Source organism: Pyrgilauda ruficollis, unplaced genomic scaffold (assembly GCF_017590135.1).
Source record: "Pyrgilauda ruficollis isolate IOZ18807 unplaced genomic scaffold, ASM1759013v1 scaffold491, whole genome shotgun sequence".
NCBI classification, from domain to species: domain Eukaryota; kingdom Metazoa; phylum Chordata; class Aves; order Passeriformes; family Passeridae; genus Pyrgilauda; species Pyrgilauda ruficollis.
Window position 1 is genome coordinate 23618 of NW_024526500.1, and position 18694 is coordinate 42311.

The following is an 18694-nucleotide window of genomic DNA, read 5'->3' on the forward strand; positions in this document are numbered from 1 at the left end:
GAGCCTTCCCCTGCACCCTCTGCCCTGGCACCGCCTTTAAGCCCTGGCCCCTGCATGGGTTGCACTTGTGGCACCCAATCATTTGTAGAGAAACACGGCATTGTTTTCATGAGAAGGTATTTTAAAGATGTCTGGAAAGTGCAGAGGAGCAGTGTGAGCAATGATACAGGGAAAGGTGTATTCCTTGATACTGTACCCTTAATGCATCTCTAGGACCTGATTATGACTTTCACTGCCAAGAGACACTGTGGTCCTTGTGTTAAAGAACTGCATTTATTCATATAAAGGCATATTGATGGTGCAAATGTATAATTGATAACCTATGTAATTAGGTATACTACATATACACCTGTATTGTTTCAGGTACTTCCTACAAAAATATGGGAAATTCAGAGTTCATTAGAGCATTTTATAATTCAACAATATAAATTGAGGTGAAAACAGGCTACCCACCTTTGTGGGAATTCCTGCCTGCCCCAGCAAAATAAGACAAAGGCAATGGGATGTACATTCAAAGCAGCCCTTCTAGAGCGGCATCACTGCTTTGCTAACATTCCCTGTTATGCAGGTATGTTCCAGCTGCAGGTGTGGGAGAAGCCCTTAGGTGTGTCTGGGAATGGTGGCCTGGAAGCACCTGACTGAGATCTGTTCTGAATCAAGGCAGCTGAAATACGCTCAGCACATGTTCTCTTTTCACTGGTGCCTCTGGGAAATGAGAATCAATTCTTGCTTTTCACTGGGTGCTTCTCTGCCCAATGACTGCATCAAACTTGACCTCAGACATCTTCTTCAGAAGGTTCAGGGCACGTTCTGGAAACACCCTGGAAGAGAGAGTAACATGAAATGAAAAGTGAGATAGGAACTTAAAGTATGGGAAAAAGTGTCACTGCAGGTGAGGGAAGAGCTGGTCTGGCAGCAGAATGCATGCACACATATGAACTGAGACTATGTATTAAACTGGGCATTATTTCATAAAGACATGTAGGCTTCGTCAATCTCTGGCAAGTTTTAACTCGAATCCTACCCATCTCTTTTTAGGACAATTCCAGGACAGGTATGTACCAACCATGATTTAGGCTGCAATATTGCTGCAGAATCCAGAAAGTTTTCATGCTGAACATAGACACAAGTATTTGCTTTCTCTTTGCAACAGAGCCCTTTAAAAGCAATTTTCCAACCTGAATGGCCTGAATTTTTGGTGTTGACAGAGAAAAAACCACTCAGGTCCTCATGTCCTTCTGAGGCTACGCTGGAGCTGCTGTTTCAGGGAATGTGGTGGCCTGTAGAGCAGTGAAGCTCTGCGTGGACACCAGTCAGCTGCAGCAAGTGGTACAATGCAAAGGCCTGTGAGAGGGCTCAACAAAATCTCAAACTGATGTCTGCCGTTGTCACTGAAAAGAACCACTGCATTATTAACTACCTTGTGATATGTTCTAAAATACAAGTTAATCTTGAATCAGATTTTACAAGTTTGAGGGTGGTACACTCATCAGGTTACAGTTGATACTTTTGTCCTACTCACCTTTCAAGCAGTAAAGCAATGCTCTGATTTGATGGAACAAAAACCATTTTCTGGTTGGTCACTATTCCTTCCATCAAAGCCTGTACAACTTCTTCAATCTCCAAAATCTTTCCAAGCCTACACAGGAAAGCAAATACATAAGAGCTGCAGTGATAAAAAGGGGTGGTACCAGCTGATCTAGGAGGCTTCACAAATGTACAAACTCAGGTAATTCAAATGCAACAATTACATGGACAATTAAACAACAATTAAAGGACATTGCAGATTTTCTTTAGTCAATGATACAAACAGTTGTTATACAACAACTGTTGGAACAGAGGCCTAAAGCTGGGATAATATGCAGTGCCTTGATGCAAAGAAGGAAACACAGGAATGCAGAGTATTGAGAGTTACCTTGTACTGGGGTTTTTGACAAATCCAGTGTTTATAAAAACTGGACAAAGGCATGTTGTTTTTATTCCATCCTTTCCCAGGGCAGACAGCTCCTCTGTCAGAGCTTTATGAAATCCAACTGCAGCAAACTTGCTTGAGCTGCAGGAAGGGAGAAAGTACAAATGAGAATGCAGAAATCCTATTTCCACCCTTCTACCACTGCAAATGGCTTAAACAATCATACACACACAGTAGAGGGTAGGATGCAAAAACCTCCAAATAATCCAGCTGAGAGGCAGAGCAAGGACAATATTACCCTTCTGTGTGCCAGACTGTAGTGCTGCATAAGGTATTGAAACTTGTGGAGTAATTGTGGAAAGCAGACAGGGTGTCAACAGGCAAACAAAGCAGAGATGAAAACATCAGGAAATCTTAGAAAACATTAACTAGTGTGTGACGCACATCCAATTTTTCCCATGAGAGAAGATTCTTGGAAGGAATGCATCATGAATGTCTGAAATTAGGAAGGATGGGCAGGGTAGAAATGGAGATTAACCTTTGACTACTTATAGTACCACCATGCCCCTGCTACCCAACCTTGTCTGCAGCACTGTAGATGTCCTCCCGTTTGCTGCAGTCAACCATGAAGCTTTGAACAGTGGCTCCCAGCTTCTGGCATTCTGCTGCCGTCTCCTCAACGCCATGCTGGAAGAGGCAAAGAGAAAGACACCATGCACAGCTGTCCCCTCACCACAGCTGAACAGCAGAGGCTGAAGATGTCCCTGGATTGAGCAACCACTGCCCAGCCTCTGAACAGGTCATGGCTACCCAGGGAAAGAGCTGCAGGTGGGGTCGTTGAAAGAATAGGCATTCCAGTTGGAAATTTTGGACCTTTGTAGAGGTGACTACCAGAAAGGAAATCACAGAATCATGAAATGGTTGGAAAGGATCTTAAAGACTATATAGTTCCAACCTTCCCTTGTACGGGACAGGACACTAGATCAAGTTCTCCATTCAATCTGGCCTTGAACATTTCAAGAGATGAGGTATCTATAACTTCTCTGGGCCACCTGTTTTAGTACCTTGCCATCCTCACAGTAAAGATTTTTTTGCTAATATCTAATCTAGCCTCATCTCTTTCAGTTTGAAGCCATTTCCCTCGGTCCTGTCACTACATGCTCTTGGATATAGTCTCTCTCCATCTTTTTGTAAGCCCGCTTCACACACTGGAAGGTTGCAATTAAGCCACTCTGAAGCCATCTGTTTTCCAGGCTGAGCAATCCCAATTCTCTTAGCCTTAGGGATGTGGCAACAAGAGTGAGTTTGGCCTGGTAAAGCAGACAGAGCAAGGCTGCAGAAAGGGTCAGATGCTGCGTATCAAAGCACAGCAGGCAGCACTGTGAGTGTAAACAGAGCTCATGCAACACAGGCCTGACTGACACTCCGAGGTGTGGAGAGTGGTTCTATGTGTTTCTGTATTCACGTGCTGGGTGTGAGAAGAGCCACAGTTGTATTGGGTCTGGCTGAGATGGAATTAATTTCCCCATAGCATCCTCACAGTGCTGTACTTTGCACTGGTTCCTAGGAAGGGCTTGATAACACACCCGTTTTTTGGTTGCTGCTGAGCAGTGCTGGTGCAGCATCACTGCTGTGTTCCCAACATTCCCTGCCCCATCAATAGAGCCTGGGAGGGGACACAAGTAGGAAAGCAGAGCAAAACTGACTGAAGGGATATTCCATATCATATGACAGCTCAGATATAAAAGCCAAGAAAAAAAGGAAGAAGAGGTGGGGGATCTGGTATTTACAATATTTGTCTTCCGGAGCAAGCACTCCCAGGATGTGGGCTGTCATCTATTGCTGACAGAAAGTAATTTTTTTTTCTCTTTGCTTCTGTGTGCACAACCCTTCAGCTTTGCTTTAGCAAACTGCTTTATTTCATCCTACAAGTCATAATTTCCCATGTTATTTCCTCTACCCAGTCCAGCTGAGAAGAGGGGATGATAGAGCAGCTTGGTGGGCACCTGGTATGCAGCCAAGGTCAATCCACCACAACTGTGTACAATGCAAAGAGACTTTCCTTACAGGATTGCACTTGACAAACACAGAACGGAAGCTTCCCTCTGTTACTGTATCAGCTCACTAAGCCAGGGCAGAAATGATTTTGCTGTTGTCTCGTCCCCAGGTGCCAGAAGGCCGTGCCAGTGGGGCCCTGTGCTGGGGTCTGTTTTGCAGCTTTAGGATAACACAATTAGCTTCTTTGATGACCCAGTGTGTCAGAAAGAGAAAGCCCAGCCTTTCACTCACCCTGTTGCACCTACACCCAGCAGTTTACCTTGATACCTTCTGAATACCATGCTGCATGTTTGTATCTGCCCATCCTCCACCTGCCAAGGTCCTTTACACTTGCAGCTGCCCAGAGGGCAGCCGGGCTCACACACAGCCCGGCACAGGGATGCTGCTGATGAGTGCAGAGAAAACAAAGAGGCAGGGAGGACATGGAAGCACAAGAGACATTTCAGCAGGAGGCAAAGCACAGGGCCAGAGTCACTAACCTGACTCATAAGGAGTCCTTAGGCCAGGGTGTGAGGTACCACTCTTCAAATTTGGGACTCAGCTGTAGGTGGCTTGGTGCCTCAATTCTGTCACTGATGTTCAGGAGATAAAGGCTGAAATCCTTGCTTTTTCATATGTTTCTTTATGCCAAACAAAAGATATGCAGCCACAGAAGACACAGAACAGAACCACAGCCACACACGGAATACTGCACAAGTTGCCTTGCTCAGTAATTCCTCTGGGCTCTGAGACCCTGGACTAGATCTGGCAAATCACTACAGGAATCACTACTAGGAATCACTACAGTCTCCCCTTCCTTAGGAGCAAGTGTGCTAAGAAACAGACTCTGCAGAAGAGCACTGTCATCCCCAAGATGGATTTTTGTTCCAATTTAATGCTGCCATCAGAATCTAAATGATATACAGGGCTAGTGGGAATGGTGTTCCAGGAGAAGCCAAGCATCTTAGACTAGGGAAGGAAGCCAGTCCTTCCCTAGTCTAAGAAAAGGGCCAAGTCATCCAATGTTGACTTTTCTCCAGGGTCTTTTTGTGGAGTCACTGGACTGTGACTCCTTTGAGCAAGGATTCAAGTCACGAAACAGAAGAAATGTGGAAGGTGGGTGGAAAGAGAGACTAAGCTGGGTGGAAAGTTAAGAATGCTTGCCAGCCATACAAGAGAAAACTGTTAAGTACTTACAAATCTGTAAAGTACTGATTTAGCTCTTATGTTCCAGTGAGTGCTAAGGGCAAAATTTTGGCTGATATGCTGCTTGCTCTGACAGATCTTTTGAACTTTTCAAGCATCTGTATTTTTAGACTTTTTGACTCCTCACTAGGTAAGAATAGGTGAAAGTGAACATATTCAAAAAGCCACACAGATGTGGCTTTAAGTGTCTCATATGTTACAGGACTGTCATGGTAGCAAGAGGGCAATATGCACCTCAAAAAGAAGCAGGGACGCAACACCCCACATTTTGGCTTGGTTTTTAAATAGAAACCATGCCTAAGTATTCTTTGATTGGCTTATAACCTTTTTTTTTAATGTCCTGAATTTTGTGAACCCCCTTTTTTCCTTTCCTGTCTCAACTACAGGAATCTTGCACTGTGAATCACAACAACTGAAGCTGGGAAGTGTCCTGTTACATGAATATTCCATGGCAAAATGGAAAACAGTTGTGTGTTATTTAAGCTGTCAACAGTGCTTCTATCTGTTGCCAGCTAAGGGCAGGAGGGTCTGGGTGGTGAGGGCTCTTCCACTTCTGAAGAAAAAGAACCTTGGTTTACAGAACAACTTGAAAGGCTCAGGTGAACAGGACAGATTCCAACTGTGCCAAAGGTGGCAGCGCATTCAGGCTTGCCTGGGATGGCTGTGGGCCAGCAGTGCCTGCAGCAGGTGGGAGTTGCACAAGTGGGTGCACAGATCCTCTGTGCTCTGGAGGGGTCTTTGACCCGTGTGTCAGCAGCTGCTGCTCTCTTGGACCTCAGGCCAAAGACCTTCAGGAATTTCACCTCCTGTGCCATCAGAGCAGGCCCCTGGCTTGTGGTGAGCAGCTGTGTGAAGGCTCGTCTGGAGCCTTCCCCTGCACCCCCTGCCCTGGCACCGCCTTTAAGCCCTGACCCCTGCGTGGGTTGGTTGCCCTGCCTGGCCCTGTACCTCACTGATCCTGATGTGGCTTCCCTGTGTAGCTTCCCTGGGGACTGCCTCATCCCTGCAGCCTGGGCTGGTGTTTGGCAGACTCTGGCTGATCCTTTCAGCATTGTGGTATATGCTCCACTGGTACTGGATGTGGATGCCACTTTCATTGCCGAGAGACACTTTTGGTTAGAAAAATGTATTTATTTGTAACATGGAGTATTGGTGGTGCTAATGCATAATTGATAAATGTTGTAATTAGGCATTACATTACAAATAAGGCTGTATTATTTCAATAATACAAATAATTAATTCAATAGTGCTCATTATAAATGCACACAAAACTGTAAGTGTTCATTAGAGCACATTTTTTTTAAACTTAAAATTACTAAGTGAGATGAAACAGGCCACCCACCTCCTCTATAAATTGCTTCTTGCAAGATGCTTTTGTTCAGGGATGAGTCCAGGTTAACATGTTCTCAGGCAATCCCTTTGCACTCAGCTAAGGAGCTGTGTTGTCCCAGACACGGGCTTTGTGGGCATCCTGCCTGCCCAGCATAATGAGACAAAGGCAATGGGATGTACATTCAAAGCAGCCCTTCTAGAGCAGCATCACTGCTTTGTTATTATGCAGCCTGCTATTATTACACCCTGTTATGCAGATGTGTTCCAGCTGCAGATATGGGAGAAGCCCTTAGGTGTGCCTGGGAATGGTGGCCTGGAAGCACCTGACTGAGATCTGTTCTGAATCAAGGCAGCTGAAATACGCTCAGCACATGTTCTCTTTTCACTGGTGCCTCTGGGAAATGAGAATCAATTCTTGCTTTTCACTGGGTGCTTCTCTGCCCAATGACTGCATCAAACTTTGGAATGGTCATCTTCTTCAGAAGGTTCAGGGCACGTTCTGGAAACACCCTGGAAGAGAGAGTAACATGAAATGAAAAGTGAGATAGGAACTTAAAGTATGGGAAAAAGTGTCACTGCAGGTGAGGGAAGAGCTGGTCTGGCAGCAGAATGCATGCACACATATGAACTGAGACTATGTATTAAACTGGGCATTGCTTCCATAGCTCTCATCAATCTCTGACTAATTAAAGTTTATTCCTGGCCTTTTAGGACAGTTCCAATGCCAATTATCTGTGGAAAGTATGTGAACTGTAATATTGCTGCAGGATCCAGGAAGTTTGAATATTGTGCAGGTATAAGTGTGTATTACATTTCGTGCTCTGAAAAGCAGTAGGCCTGTGGAAGGATGAGATTTTAAAACTGAGGTGCAGTTCTTACTCCTAAGATTCCTCCTTTTAAAGAGCTTTGTCTCCTTATCCCCCTGTCCTAAATTATGACCAAAAAAGCAAAGTTATTCTAAGTGCTTTGACAGCATCAGTTTTGACTTGCCCATGCTTCTGCAGACCTGCACTCTCAACAAGCAGCTCTTGGATTTGCAAAAGGATTTAAAATATTTTTCCCACGGTGTGGTGTTTGGTTTAGCAAACAAGAAACTACCAAGTGTTTCATGAGATACTACAGGATTTAACTGAGAATCTAACTTAGTTGTTTGGATGTGAATTCCAGATTTGGAACTGGAGCTCTGGTAAAAACACCTCAACAGAGCAGCCACACTGGATAATTAAGTTGTGTGGGAGGATCAATCTTGCTTTACATAGCAGAGAGCAGTGCAGTTCTTTTGAAGCAATGTTCTCAGCCTCTGTGGCCTCAGTGCTGACATAAAGAAACAAACACTAATAAGCAGTAAGTCCTCAGCTCTTTCTGGAACTTCTTCTGACTCTGAGGTTACAAGTTTGAACGTTGTATACTCAGGTAGTATTGTTGTTTCCACATCTATTGTTTAGTTTTCCTTTGTACTTACATTTCAGTAAGCAAAGCAATGTTTAGCTGTGGTGGAACAAAAACTATTTTCTGGTTGGTCACTATTCCTTCCATCAAAGCCTGTACAACTTCTTCAATCTCCAAAATCTTTCCAAGCCTACACAGGAAAGCAAACACATAAGAGCTGCAGTGATAAAAAGGGGTGGTACCAGCTGATCTAGGAGGCTTCACAAATGTACAAACTCAGGTAATTCAAATGCAACAATTACATGGACAATTAAACAACAATTAAAGGACATTGCAGATTTTCTTTAGTCAATGATACAAACAGTTGTTATACAACAACTGTTGGAACAGAGGCCTAAAGCTGGGATAATATGCAGTGCCTTGATGCAAAGAAGGAAACACAGGAATGCAGAGTATTGAGAGTTACCTTGTACTGGGGTTTTTGACAAATCCAGTGTTTATAAAAACTGGACAAAGGCATGTTGTTTTTATTCCATCCTTTCCCAGGGCAGACAGCTCCTCTGTCAGAGCTTTATGAAATCCAACTGCAGCAAACTTGCTTGAGCTGCAGGAAGAGAGAAAGTACAAATGAGAAGGCAAAAATCCTGTTTCCACCTTTCTACCACTGCAAATGGCCTAAACGATCATCTGCCTCTTAGTTGCTTGGGTGCTGTTTAAGGTAATGGCTAGGGGAGGCGTGAGGGCTGGTGCACCTCTGCTCTACCTTATATCCTAACCTGTCACTATGTGCTCTCTATCCCTTTATCCCTTTACCCCTCTTTCTGCTCCTGGCTATGTGGAGACAAAACCCTCCAAATAATATAATCCATCTGAGAGATAGGGCAGGGACTATTCTAACTTTGCCTGTGCCAGGATGTAGTGGTGGATTAGATATTGAAACTTGTGGATTACTTGTGCAATGCATAGCAGGTATCTCAAAAAAGGGCACTTTAGTTGCAAACAGACAGACAAATGTTAAGAATTCTTAGAAAATTGCAACTGAAGCGCATCAATCAATGGACATCCTGTTCTTTTGCATGAGAGAAGATTCTTAGAAGGAATGCAGCCTGAATCTCTAAAATTAGGACGGATGGGCAGGGTAGGAATGGAGATTAACCTGCTATTGTTTACTGTATCATACAGGAGCATCTTGTAACAGTTTTGTGTGACTTTTGAAATAGAGAAGCATTATGCAAGCAGAACTGAGGAACAACCTGCCATGGAAATAGGTGTGGGCCTGAGGTTTAAATCAACTCCAAAAAAGGAAAACCACAGAATTAGTTTATTGATTGCTATGGATTTGGCAGCGTAATCCTAGTAAAATCCCTGGCTGAAGAGTTCTCACACTGCTGACAGTGAGTGACTCTCTAAGAAGGAGTACTCCGGGGAAAAGATTGTTCTACGAAGGAGTGTTCCCAGGGAAGACTGCTGCAGCTGGAGCTGCCTTTATAGAAGGCTGGATGTGATGCAGGATGGCAACACACAGTCTAACAGGTTTTTGGTGCCTGCATTTTTTCCTGACATCTTTCAAGTAGAAAAGTATTTTCTGTCATGATGGCAGGTAGGGGGGAAGGTCAGCTGGGAGAACCTCATGGTGGGAGGCTGTTATAGGACACCCAGCCAGATAAACAGGCAGATGAGGTGTTCTACAAGCAGCTGGCAGAAGCCTCATGCAACTCTTCAACTTGCCAAATGTCTGCTGGAAATACAACACAGTAGAGAGGAAGCAGCCTAGGAGGTTCCTGGAGTGTTTGGAAGACAACTTCCAAACACAGCTGGTAAGAGAACCTACTGGAAGAGGTGCCCTGGTAAACCTGTTGTTTGTGAACAGAGGACTGGTGGGTGATGTGGTGTGGGTGACAGTCTTGGGCAAAGAGACCATGAAATGTCAGATTTCAATAGTGGGTGAAGTAAAGAGGGGCACCAGAACTTCCACCTTGGACTCTGGTGGGCAGATCTTCGCCTTGTTTAGGATACTGATTGACAGAGTCAGTCCTGAAGGGTAAAGGGGAAGTCCAGGAAGGCTGGATACACTTTAAAAAGGAATTGTGAAATATTCAAGAGCAGCCCATCCACATGTAGTTGAAAGACAAGTGGTCAAGGAAAAAGATCAGCCTGGTTAAATAAGAGAACTTAGGCTGGAACTTTGGGGAAAAAAACCCCAATATATTCTTTCCAGATGGAGGGTCAGATAACTTGGTAAGACTATAAAGATGTTGTGAGGTCATGTAGGGAGGAGATTAGAAGGACCAAAGCCCAACCAGAACTTGGCCTTAGAGACAACAAAAAAGTTTTCTATAAATACAGCAGAAGGGGAGTCAAGGAATGTCTCCATCATTTGTGGAATGCAGAAAGTAGTGTAATGACAGAGGATGAGGAAAAGGCAGAGGAACTGAATACCTTCTTTGTCTCAGTCTTTAATCCAGTGTCCCTCAGGATTTTCAGCTCCCAGAACTGGAAGTTAGGGACACAGAGCTGAGGGAAAGGCCCATAATCCAGGAGGAGATGGTTAGTGATCTGCTGTGCCAATTTGACTCAAAAATTTATGACCTCTGAGGGGATCCATGCCAGAGTAATGAGGGAACTGTTGAAAGAACTTGCCAAACCACTTTCAATCACCTATCAGCAGTCCTGGTTAACTGGACAAGTTTCATCCTGCTGGCAATTAGCAAACGTAACACCCATCTACAAGAAGGGTTGGCAGGATTATCCAGAGATTTACAGGCCTGTAAGCTTAACCTTGGTTGTGGGCAAGGTTATGGAAGAGATCATCCTGAGTACCATTACAAGGCACATACAGGACAATCAGGGGATCAAGCCCAGCCAACATGGATTTATGAAAGGAAGGCCCTAGTTGACCAACCTGATCTCCTTGTATGACAAAGTGGCCCACCTAGTAGATTAGGGGAAGGCTGTGTCTATCCAGGGTCTGTCTAGACTTCAATAAAGTGTTTGACACCATCTGCCACAGCGTCCTCCTAGAAAAACTGTCTGCTTGCAGCTTGGGTGTGTGGACTCTTCAATGGGTGAAAATCTGTCTGGATGGCTAGGCCCAGAGTGTTGTGGTGAATGGAGATAAATCTATTTGTCAGTTGGTCACTAGTGGTGTTCCCCAGGGCTCCACCTTGGGCCGGTCCTGTTTAATGTCTTTATGGATTATCTGGACATGGGGATCAAGTGCTCCCTCAGTAATTGTGCAGAAGACACTGATCTGATGTGCTCAAGGGACGAAAGGCTCTGCTGGAGACCTGGACAGATTCTATCAGTGGGCTGAGCACATGGCTGCAGGAGGCTCAAGCAGGTGAAGTGTCAGGTTCTGCACCTGAGCCATGCAATGATACAGGCTGGGTGAGGAATGGCTTGGGACAGAAAGGGACACCTGGGGTGCTGCTTGACAGCAGCTGAATCTGAGCCAGGGTGCCCATGTGGCCAAGAGAGCTGATGGCACCCTGGCCTGGATCAGCCAGCAGGACAGAGAAGTGGTTGTTCCCCTGTACTGGGCACTGGTGAGGCCACACCTTGAGTGCTGTGTCCAGTTCTATGCCTCTCACTTTAAAAAGGACATTGAGGAGCTGCAGTGTGTCCAGAAAAGGGAAACAAGGCTCATGAAGGGTCTGTAAAACATGTCCTATGGGGAATGGCTGAGAGAGCTGGATTTGTTTAGTCAGGAGAAGAGTAGGCTCAGGCCTCATGGCTGTCTACAACTCCCTGAAAGAAGGTTAGATGGCGGTGGGGTCAGTCTCTTCTGCCATGCCTACAGTAAGAGGAATAGAAGAAATGGCCTTAAGCTGAGACAGGAGAAATTCAGATGAGATATTAGAAAAAAATCTTTTCACTGTTAGGGTGATCAGGCATTGGAATAGGTTCCTCAGGCAGGTGGGGCAGTCACCATCCTGCAGATGTTTAAGAGGCATTTGGATCTGGCACTGGATTGTAGCATCACATGAACTCTCTCCTCTCAGTCAATTCTTGGAAGGAATGCATCATGAATGTCTGAAATTAGGAAGGATGGGCAGGGTAGAAATGGAGATTAACCTTTGACTACTTATAGTACCACACAGGAGTATCTCAACTGTGTGTGCTTTGAAATAGTGGGATATTACGCAAGCAAAATGTAGAGGAGGAACGACCTGCCATGGAAATAGACGTGGGCCTTAAGTTTCAATGAATTCCAAAGAAAACAGATATCACATGACCATTCTTTCATACAAACATTGCTCACGATTCAGTCAGACCTAATCACTTGGTACTTCCTGATGGAAAAGATGCAATTAAAATTTTTAAAAATTAAGCAAGCTGATTTCAAAATAACTTACCAATATACCACCATGAAAGGAGTCACAAAATGACCTGCTGCTGAAGCCACCGTGACAATGTGCCCATAGTTGTTGTTCATCATGACTGGCAGGAAAGCTCTCGTGGTCTTGGAAGTCATTTAAACCAAGAGGCAAAATGCAGGGGACAGGAAGGAGGAAAAGAACATTGTTTTCTTAGGTGTACTCAGCACTGACCCTCAATGTTTTTCACTAGGCAGCCAAAGCTATCCCTAAAGCTATGAGCTGCACAGCACCTCAGATTCCCAGAGCCACAGGGGTACCTGCTCTCTGACCCTTGGTGCAGCTGGCAACCTGCTCTCCAAAGGCTCCAGCAGTTGGCTATAAACAGGAGATGGTTTTCACATCTTTCTTTTGCTGCTTTTAAGGTTTCAGGTGTCAGCAGAAATGCTGGCAGGGTCTCACCCCCAGCACGTACAATAAACCACCCACTTGTCAATCTATGGCTTCTCTTTTCTTCTGCCACAAACAAGTACTGCTGAAACCCTCCCACCCTGTCAGCCCCACGACACCTCTGACAGAGGCCTTCTGTGCGTGCTGCAGATGAGGCTGTCTCCAGCCAGCTCGCATCAGGAAGAAGCCATTCCAGTTTCCCAGCACACAGTCTGCTTGGGTGCCCCTGGGCTGTAACAATTAATTTGGTAATTTCACTGCTAATAATGGTTGGTCTAAATATGTCTCCTCGCTGACACTCCCAAAAATCTGTATCTATAGATGGTGATGGCTCTTACCCACATGTGACTGAGAATGTTGACTTCAAACATCCTTTCTATCTGGTGTTCCTGAGTCGAGAGAAAGTCAGCAGCTGTAATCACACCAGCATTGTTCACCAGGATAGTCACATCCCCAATATCCTTCTTCACCTTTTGGAGAGAAAACAAAAGCTCAAAATTGTGTCTGTCACTCAGGAGAAAAAAAAAAAAAAAAAAGAAAAAAAAAAGAAAAGGAAAAAAAAAAAGTAAGGGTGGGGAAGATGTACCACAATTAAATTCTTAGCATTTTATCTCCAAGGGTAAGGAAGATCATGCCACATTTCCAGATGTGGCAGGAACCTTACAGTAGAGCCATGGAATCTGGCTGATTCTTCCCCATTCATTAATGCCACTGGACTGTGTAGTCACACTTGGGACCACAGAGGTACAGACTGTTCTGAGGCAGCTCGACCACAGCCATTACAATAAAATGTTTCATATGTTCTCAGTGCTATGTTCCTTCAGAGGCTGGAATCCTAGAGAGCAAACTTGGCAAGAGGATGTGATATGCTGCAGCCTCCCAAATAGGATGAGACTGGCTGTGATCTTGGAAATGCTACAGCACTCTGTGTCCAGAGAGCAGTGAGGAGTGGAGAACTTCCAGGGGCTTGCAGGATTTGTGTACAACATGTCTTCTCTAGTTTTCCTGCCTTCTCTGGGAATCAAGCATGGTTGGGAAAGCCTTTGGCTGTGCCCCTGCTGCCCTGTGGCAGCAACTCTCTGGCCTCAGAGGGCAACACATAACTTTCCCAGGCCTTTCTGAGGAAGGCTGTGAGAAGATCAGAGAAAAGAATGAGAAACAATTCTTATCTTCACTTACTGGACCTGTTGTTGTGAACATGTGGAATGTGTTATTGAGGGTGTTTTTTTAATTAGTCAATGGTCATGGTGTTTGGATTGGAGGTCTAACTGTATCGTAACTGTCTATAAAAACAATGGGTTTCTTAATAATTATAATAATATAATAAACAGATTGATCAGCCTTCTGTGAATCATGGAGTCAATGCTAATTATTACCCGGCTAGGGGCCTGTCATGACGACACTGCCCCACCTTGTCTGCAGCACTGTAGATCTCCTCCCGTTTGCTGCAGTCAACCACGAAGCTTTGAACAGTGGCTCCCAGCTTCTGGCATTCTGCTGCTGTCTCCTCGACGCCGTGCTGGCAGAGGCAAAGAGAAAGACACCGTGCACAGCTGTCCCCTCACCACAGCTGAGCAGCAGATGCTGAAGATGTCCCTGGATTGAGCAAATACTGCCCAGCCCCTGAACAGTTCATGGCTACCCAAGGAAAGAGCTGTAGATGGTTTTGCTGAGAGGACAGGCATTTTCAGCCTTAAATTTAAGGCTGAAAATCTTATGCATGTAGTGACAGCCAGAAAGGTAGGGTGGCAACAAGAGTGAGTTTGGCTTGGTAAGGCAGACAGAGCAAGGCTGCAGAAAGGGGCACACGCTGCCTATCACAGCACAGCAGGCAGCACTGTGAGTGTAAACAGCTTGAAAATACAGGCCTGGCTGACACCTTGAGATATGAAAAACTGGCTCTATGTGTTTCTGTATTTGCATGCTGGGTGTAAGAAGAAAGGTGCCCTCCACACTTCATAATGTAGTAAGATTTTAATTTCAGAATGAACTTTGATACACACAGGTCAGATCTCTGAAGTCATTACATCAACTCGTTAAGCCAGAGTAGAAATGACTTTGTTGTATCCCTGTTCCCAGGTGCTAGAAGGCCATGCCAGTGGAATCTGTGCAGTGAAAAGCTCTAGGTCACAAATAGCCTGGGGCAACTCAGCAGTCCCTGTAGTGAGTGACTGGGCAGCTGTCCTCAACACCAGCTGCTGTTTAATGCTGAGAGCCCCCAATAAGAGGCCTTGTCAGGGCACTTGTGTTGTAGGAGCATACTCCTAAATCCTCTGCAATCCACAGCCTCCCTTGATACTGTATTTCAGTTCCTGCTGACACTCACGCTTACAATCTACTTCCCAGCACTAAAGCCAGGTGTCGCTCGCTACTAAATTTATACCTAAATCTCCCCATTCCATCTGTTATGTTTGTTCAATTATCTAATCACAAATAAAAGGCTAAACAAAATTAAATGTAATAATAATTTTAATGAAATTTAAATGAAATAGTTTAAAATATATAAAATTGAATACATTTAATAAATTGGCAGTATAATTTGGTTATAATAAAATATAGTTTGGTTCGGGTAATGACGTATAAGCAAAATTACCACGGGGTACGGAGTGCGAGGGCCGTGGGACCCCTGCCACCTCACGTACAAGCTTGCTAAGCCTAAAATTCTTCCTTTTATACTGTTTATTATCAGCATCTCTTCTTATTTTCGATTTATCACACTGGTGTCTTTACTCTCATTTTCATCTTCACTACGCATGCACCACTATCTTTTAGGGGGTCGCACCACTCTTTGGGGGTCGTCCAGATGAAGGCCGCTCCTCTTCCTCAGGTGTCTTTTATTTCACTTTTGGGTTACACATGCGCACTAAGCTAATATCATATGTGCTAAAACTAAAATTATATAAGCTAATAGAATAAATTTTATAAATTAACATATTTCTGAGTTCCACCCAAGTTTTCCCTCGGGTGGTCCCTTCCCCTCCGCTTTCTTAGTTTTTTACTTTTTTAACTATTTTGTTATTTCTAAATATTGATTACTATATCTATATTGATTACTGTTTCAATTTTATCAGCACGAATCACACTTATTTATCACAATTTCTTATTTTTCTTTTTGTTCATTGATTCGTGCTTTGTTAAAAGGTTGTGCTTTGATACAAAGTCTTAAGGCTGAACATAACAACATAAACTTTAACTTTTTCTACTAAACACTCTCAAAAATTTCTCAGGCTGTTTATGGATTGGTATGGGTTAGCTCCAGGATTTCTGTACTAGCACAAATCAAGCTGATCATTTTATTCACAATTTAATTCTTTTATTGGTCTTCAATATCTGGTAGGAATTTTAGGTTGCTAAATTTTTGAATGATCGTTTACATTTACTATTAATGTGGATTTACAAGGAGTGTACTTCACTGCTTTATTAAATTTCTTTCTTTCTTGGGTTATACAAATAGTTCCAATTACTTGATGGCTTAAAACCCACCTTTCAGGTCTCTTCAATGTTCCCGAAATTTCAGTGCGGTTCCATTTTAAAAACTGTTCTGGAGCTAAACTCTCACCTCTCTAAGGCTATCTTTCAGCTATTTTGAGGCTTCTACAAATTTAGCATTTGGACAGCTTTAGTTCTGTGGCAATCTCCTGCATTAATCTCACAAACAAATTCTTATTTGAGGCTGGCAAACTCTAATCATTATAATGCTGCTTTAGCTGTTTATACAACTCATTCAATTCTTTTAATTTTTTTCTTCTTCTGACTTCTATTTCTTTTTCAAAACAAACAAATTTTTCATACCGGGGGCAGATTTGGTCACTATGTGAATAGGGAGCTCGTCTATTATATCTCAGATAACACAGACATCCATGAAACTGCTGCGATTGTAGCAGGCAGAACTAACGTATGGATGTGTTACAAACACAGGTTCCATTCTGTTTTTAATCTACACAGGGTGATTGCAGTTAGAGTGCAGAGAAAACACATCTCCCAGCAATGCACACAAAACACCCGAGGCTACAGAGAGAACAAGTGAAGGCAGACCTGCTCCTCCTTGCAAACAGCCTTCTGGTCTCAGCGGGCTTTCTCCTCCAGCCCAGGCAGCAGCTCCAGCAGCAGCTTCCCGAGCACTTCTTTCCCTCTCGCAGGTGCTCTGCCGGGTGCCACCCGCTCCCTCCCGAGTAGCACCGAGTGACTGTGGGACCAGAGCCCCACATCCTCTGCTGCAAGCGGGGCCAAACCCTTTCCTGGCGCTCGGCATCCCAGCCGGAGGAGCCAAGCGGGACCCGATGGGAGCGGGCTGGAAGGGGCTGGGCGATGGGGGTGCAATGTGGTGCTGCCCTTCTCACGCCCCTAAATCCCCCGTGGACTCGGAGGTCACACGGAGTGAGGACATGAGTGTGTCCATTACCTTATTGATGTCCCACAGAACCAGCCTGCTCTGGCGCTTGGCGAACTCCAAGGCGGTCGCTCTCCCGACGCCATGGCCAGCGCCCGTGATGAGCACCAGCTCCCCGCTGAGAGACTTTCTCCTCACAGGCACGAACAGCTTCACAAAAGCCTCCAGGTAGGAGTAGAGGAGCGTGGCCAGGAACAGGAGAAGCTCCAGATTGTCTAAGTAACAAAGGGACCTCGAGTTTTGAGGATCAAACTGAACTTTAATCTCTTTTGAGGGGACCCGCGGGTTGTTGATTTACCCGCTGCCGCCTCAGTGCGCGCCGTCCCGTCCCGTCCGCTCCCCAGGATCCGCCCCCGCACCGTTCGCAGTGCCAGCTGCTCCGCCCAGCTGTCCCACCCTTAGCTCCCGGTGTCCCTGTGCTGGTGACCCTGTGGTGGCCGTGGGTGAGCGGTGCAGAGGAGCTGCAGTCTACACGCCAACCTGTCCTCGCAGAACCATGTTCGACCTGCAGCTAACAGGACGTACCGGACGTGAATAAAGAAATGTGGCTTTTAGGGCGTTTTCTGCTCCCTTGGATAAGGAAAACACAGACGATAGAGGTGTGCGAACCCCTCTGTTTTCTGCCCTTGGTTTTGATATGCCAGTCGCCCCAAGTGTTCATTCTCTGCTTTGTTTGTCCCTACACAGGTGGCAGTGCCTTGCTGTTCCTCTCTCAAGCCCCTGTATCAAGGAAGCAACAAAACATGTTCTTGTCATTTGCTGCATGTGGAAAAGGGATGGAAGTGGCAATAAAGTGGCAATAAAATTGCTCATCCAGTTTACTGACAGAAGCATCTTGATGGTCTCTTCAACTCTGTATTGTAATTCTTTTCCGTTTTTGTGCTTTGTACATGTTGAGTCGCTCAATGCCGTAAGGTCCTTGAGCAGTTTTCTTCATGGTCCCTCTTTCCATTGCATCTCTGCAAAGCCTGCATGGTCAGCAGGCTTTGTACCCCACCATCCTCTTCCAGGTCCCTTAAGAAAAGCTGAATGAGTCAAGTCCTTTCAACTTCTGGAACTCCACGGGTGAGCTCTTGCCTAGCTATTTGTCTTACTATGTCTTTTATTTAGTTATCCATACTCAGACCTTCCATCTTATGCTGCAGCCACTTAGTTTCCATAAGTCCTTTAAAAATGGCATTAAATTGCATTAATTTGAATATTTTAATTTAATTTAGTCTAAATCACACAACTCACACTTGGGACTCACTTGTATATAATGGAGTATCCAGAGCCTTAAGCAGAACAGGAATGCTTATAGGAAATAGGAAAAAAGTACTTTCAGATGTTTCTTCCAGCTCTATCAATGTAACTCATGGCCTTTCCTGGAAAGGATTGCTGACCTTACTCCTTTACTTTTCAGTTAGAAAATCTGATGTATCGCAGTCATGTTCAGCATTTTATTTAAGGATATTTTTGAGCTGCTTGGGGAAGAGTGAAGGGTTCACAAACATCCAACAACTGACCAAAATCGTGTCCAGTTAAGATTACAGTTTTTGAAAAGTATTATTTTTGCCCTGCTGGTTTGGCTGCAGCTCACCTTGCCTGTGGGAGACTGGGTCAGTTCCAGCACAGAGAATTCGGGCTAGGCGCTTGCTACTTTTCTCTTGGAAACTGGTTCTC

The 18694-nt window shown here is 44.7% G+C and overlaps 2 protein-coding genes across 2 annotated transcripts; both read right to left on the reverse strand.

Annotated features, from left to right (window-relative positions):
* Positions 1 to 251: 251 nt before the first annotated feature.
* LOC121360131 (estradiol 17-beta-dehydrogenase 11-like) lies at positions 252 to 4274 on the reverse strand. The gene is made up of 5 exons (XM_041479655.1): positions 4230 to 4274; positions 2492 to 2599; positions 1916 to 2124; positions 1523 to 1639; positions 252 to 821 (listed from the first exon to the last, which is right to left on the reverse strand). The coding sequence occupies exons 1-5, from the start codon at positions 4272 to 4274 to the stop codon at positions 734 to 736; spliced, it is 567 nt and encodes a 188-aa protein (XP_041335589.1). The 3' UTR covers positions 252 to 733.
* Positions 4275 to 6269: 1995 nt separating this feature from the next.
* Positions 6270 to 17257, reverse strand: LOC121360132 (estradiol 17-beta-dehydrogenase 11-like; the record flags this gene model as incomplete). The annotated part of the gene is made up of 7 exons (XM_041479656.1): positions 6270 to 6997; positions 7950 to 8066; positions 8343 to 8480; positions 12232 to 12338; positions 12981 to 13112; positions 14054 to 14161; positions 17045 to 17257. Coding segments are annotated over 7 exons (903 nt in total), but the record flags the coding sequence as incomplete, so codon positions are not given.
* Between the last annotated feature and the right edge of the window lie 1437 nt (positions 17258 to 18694).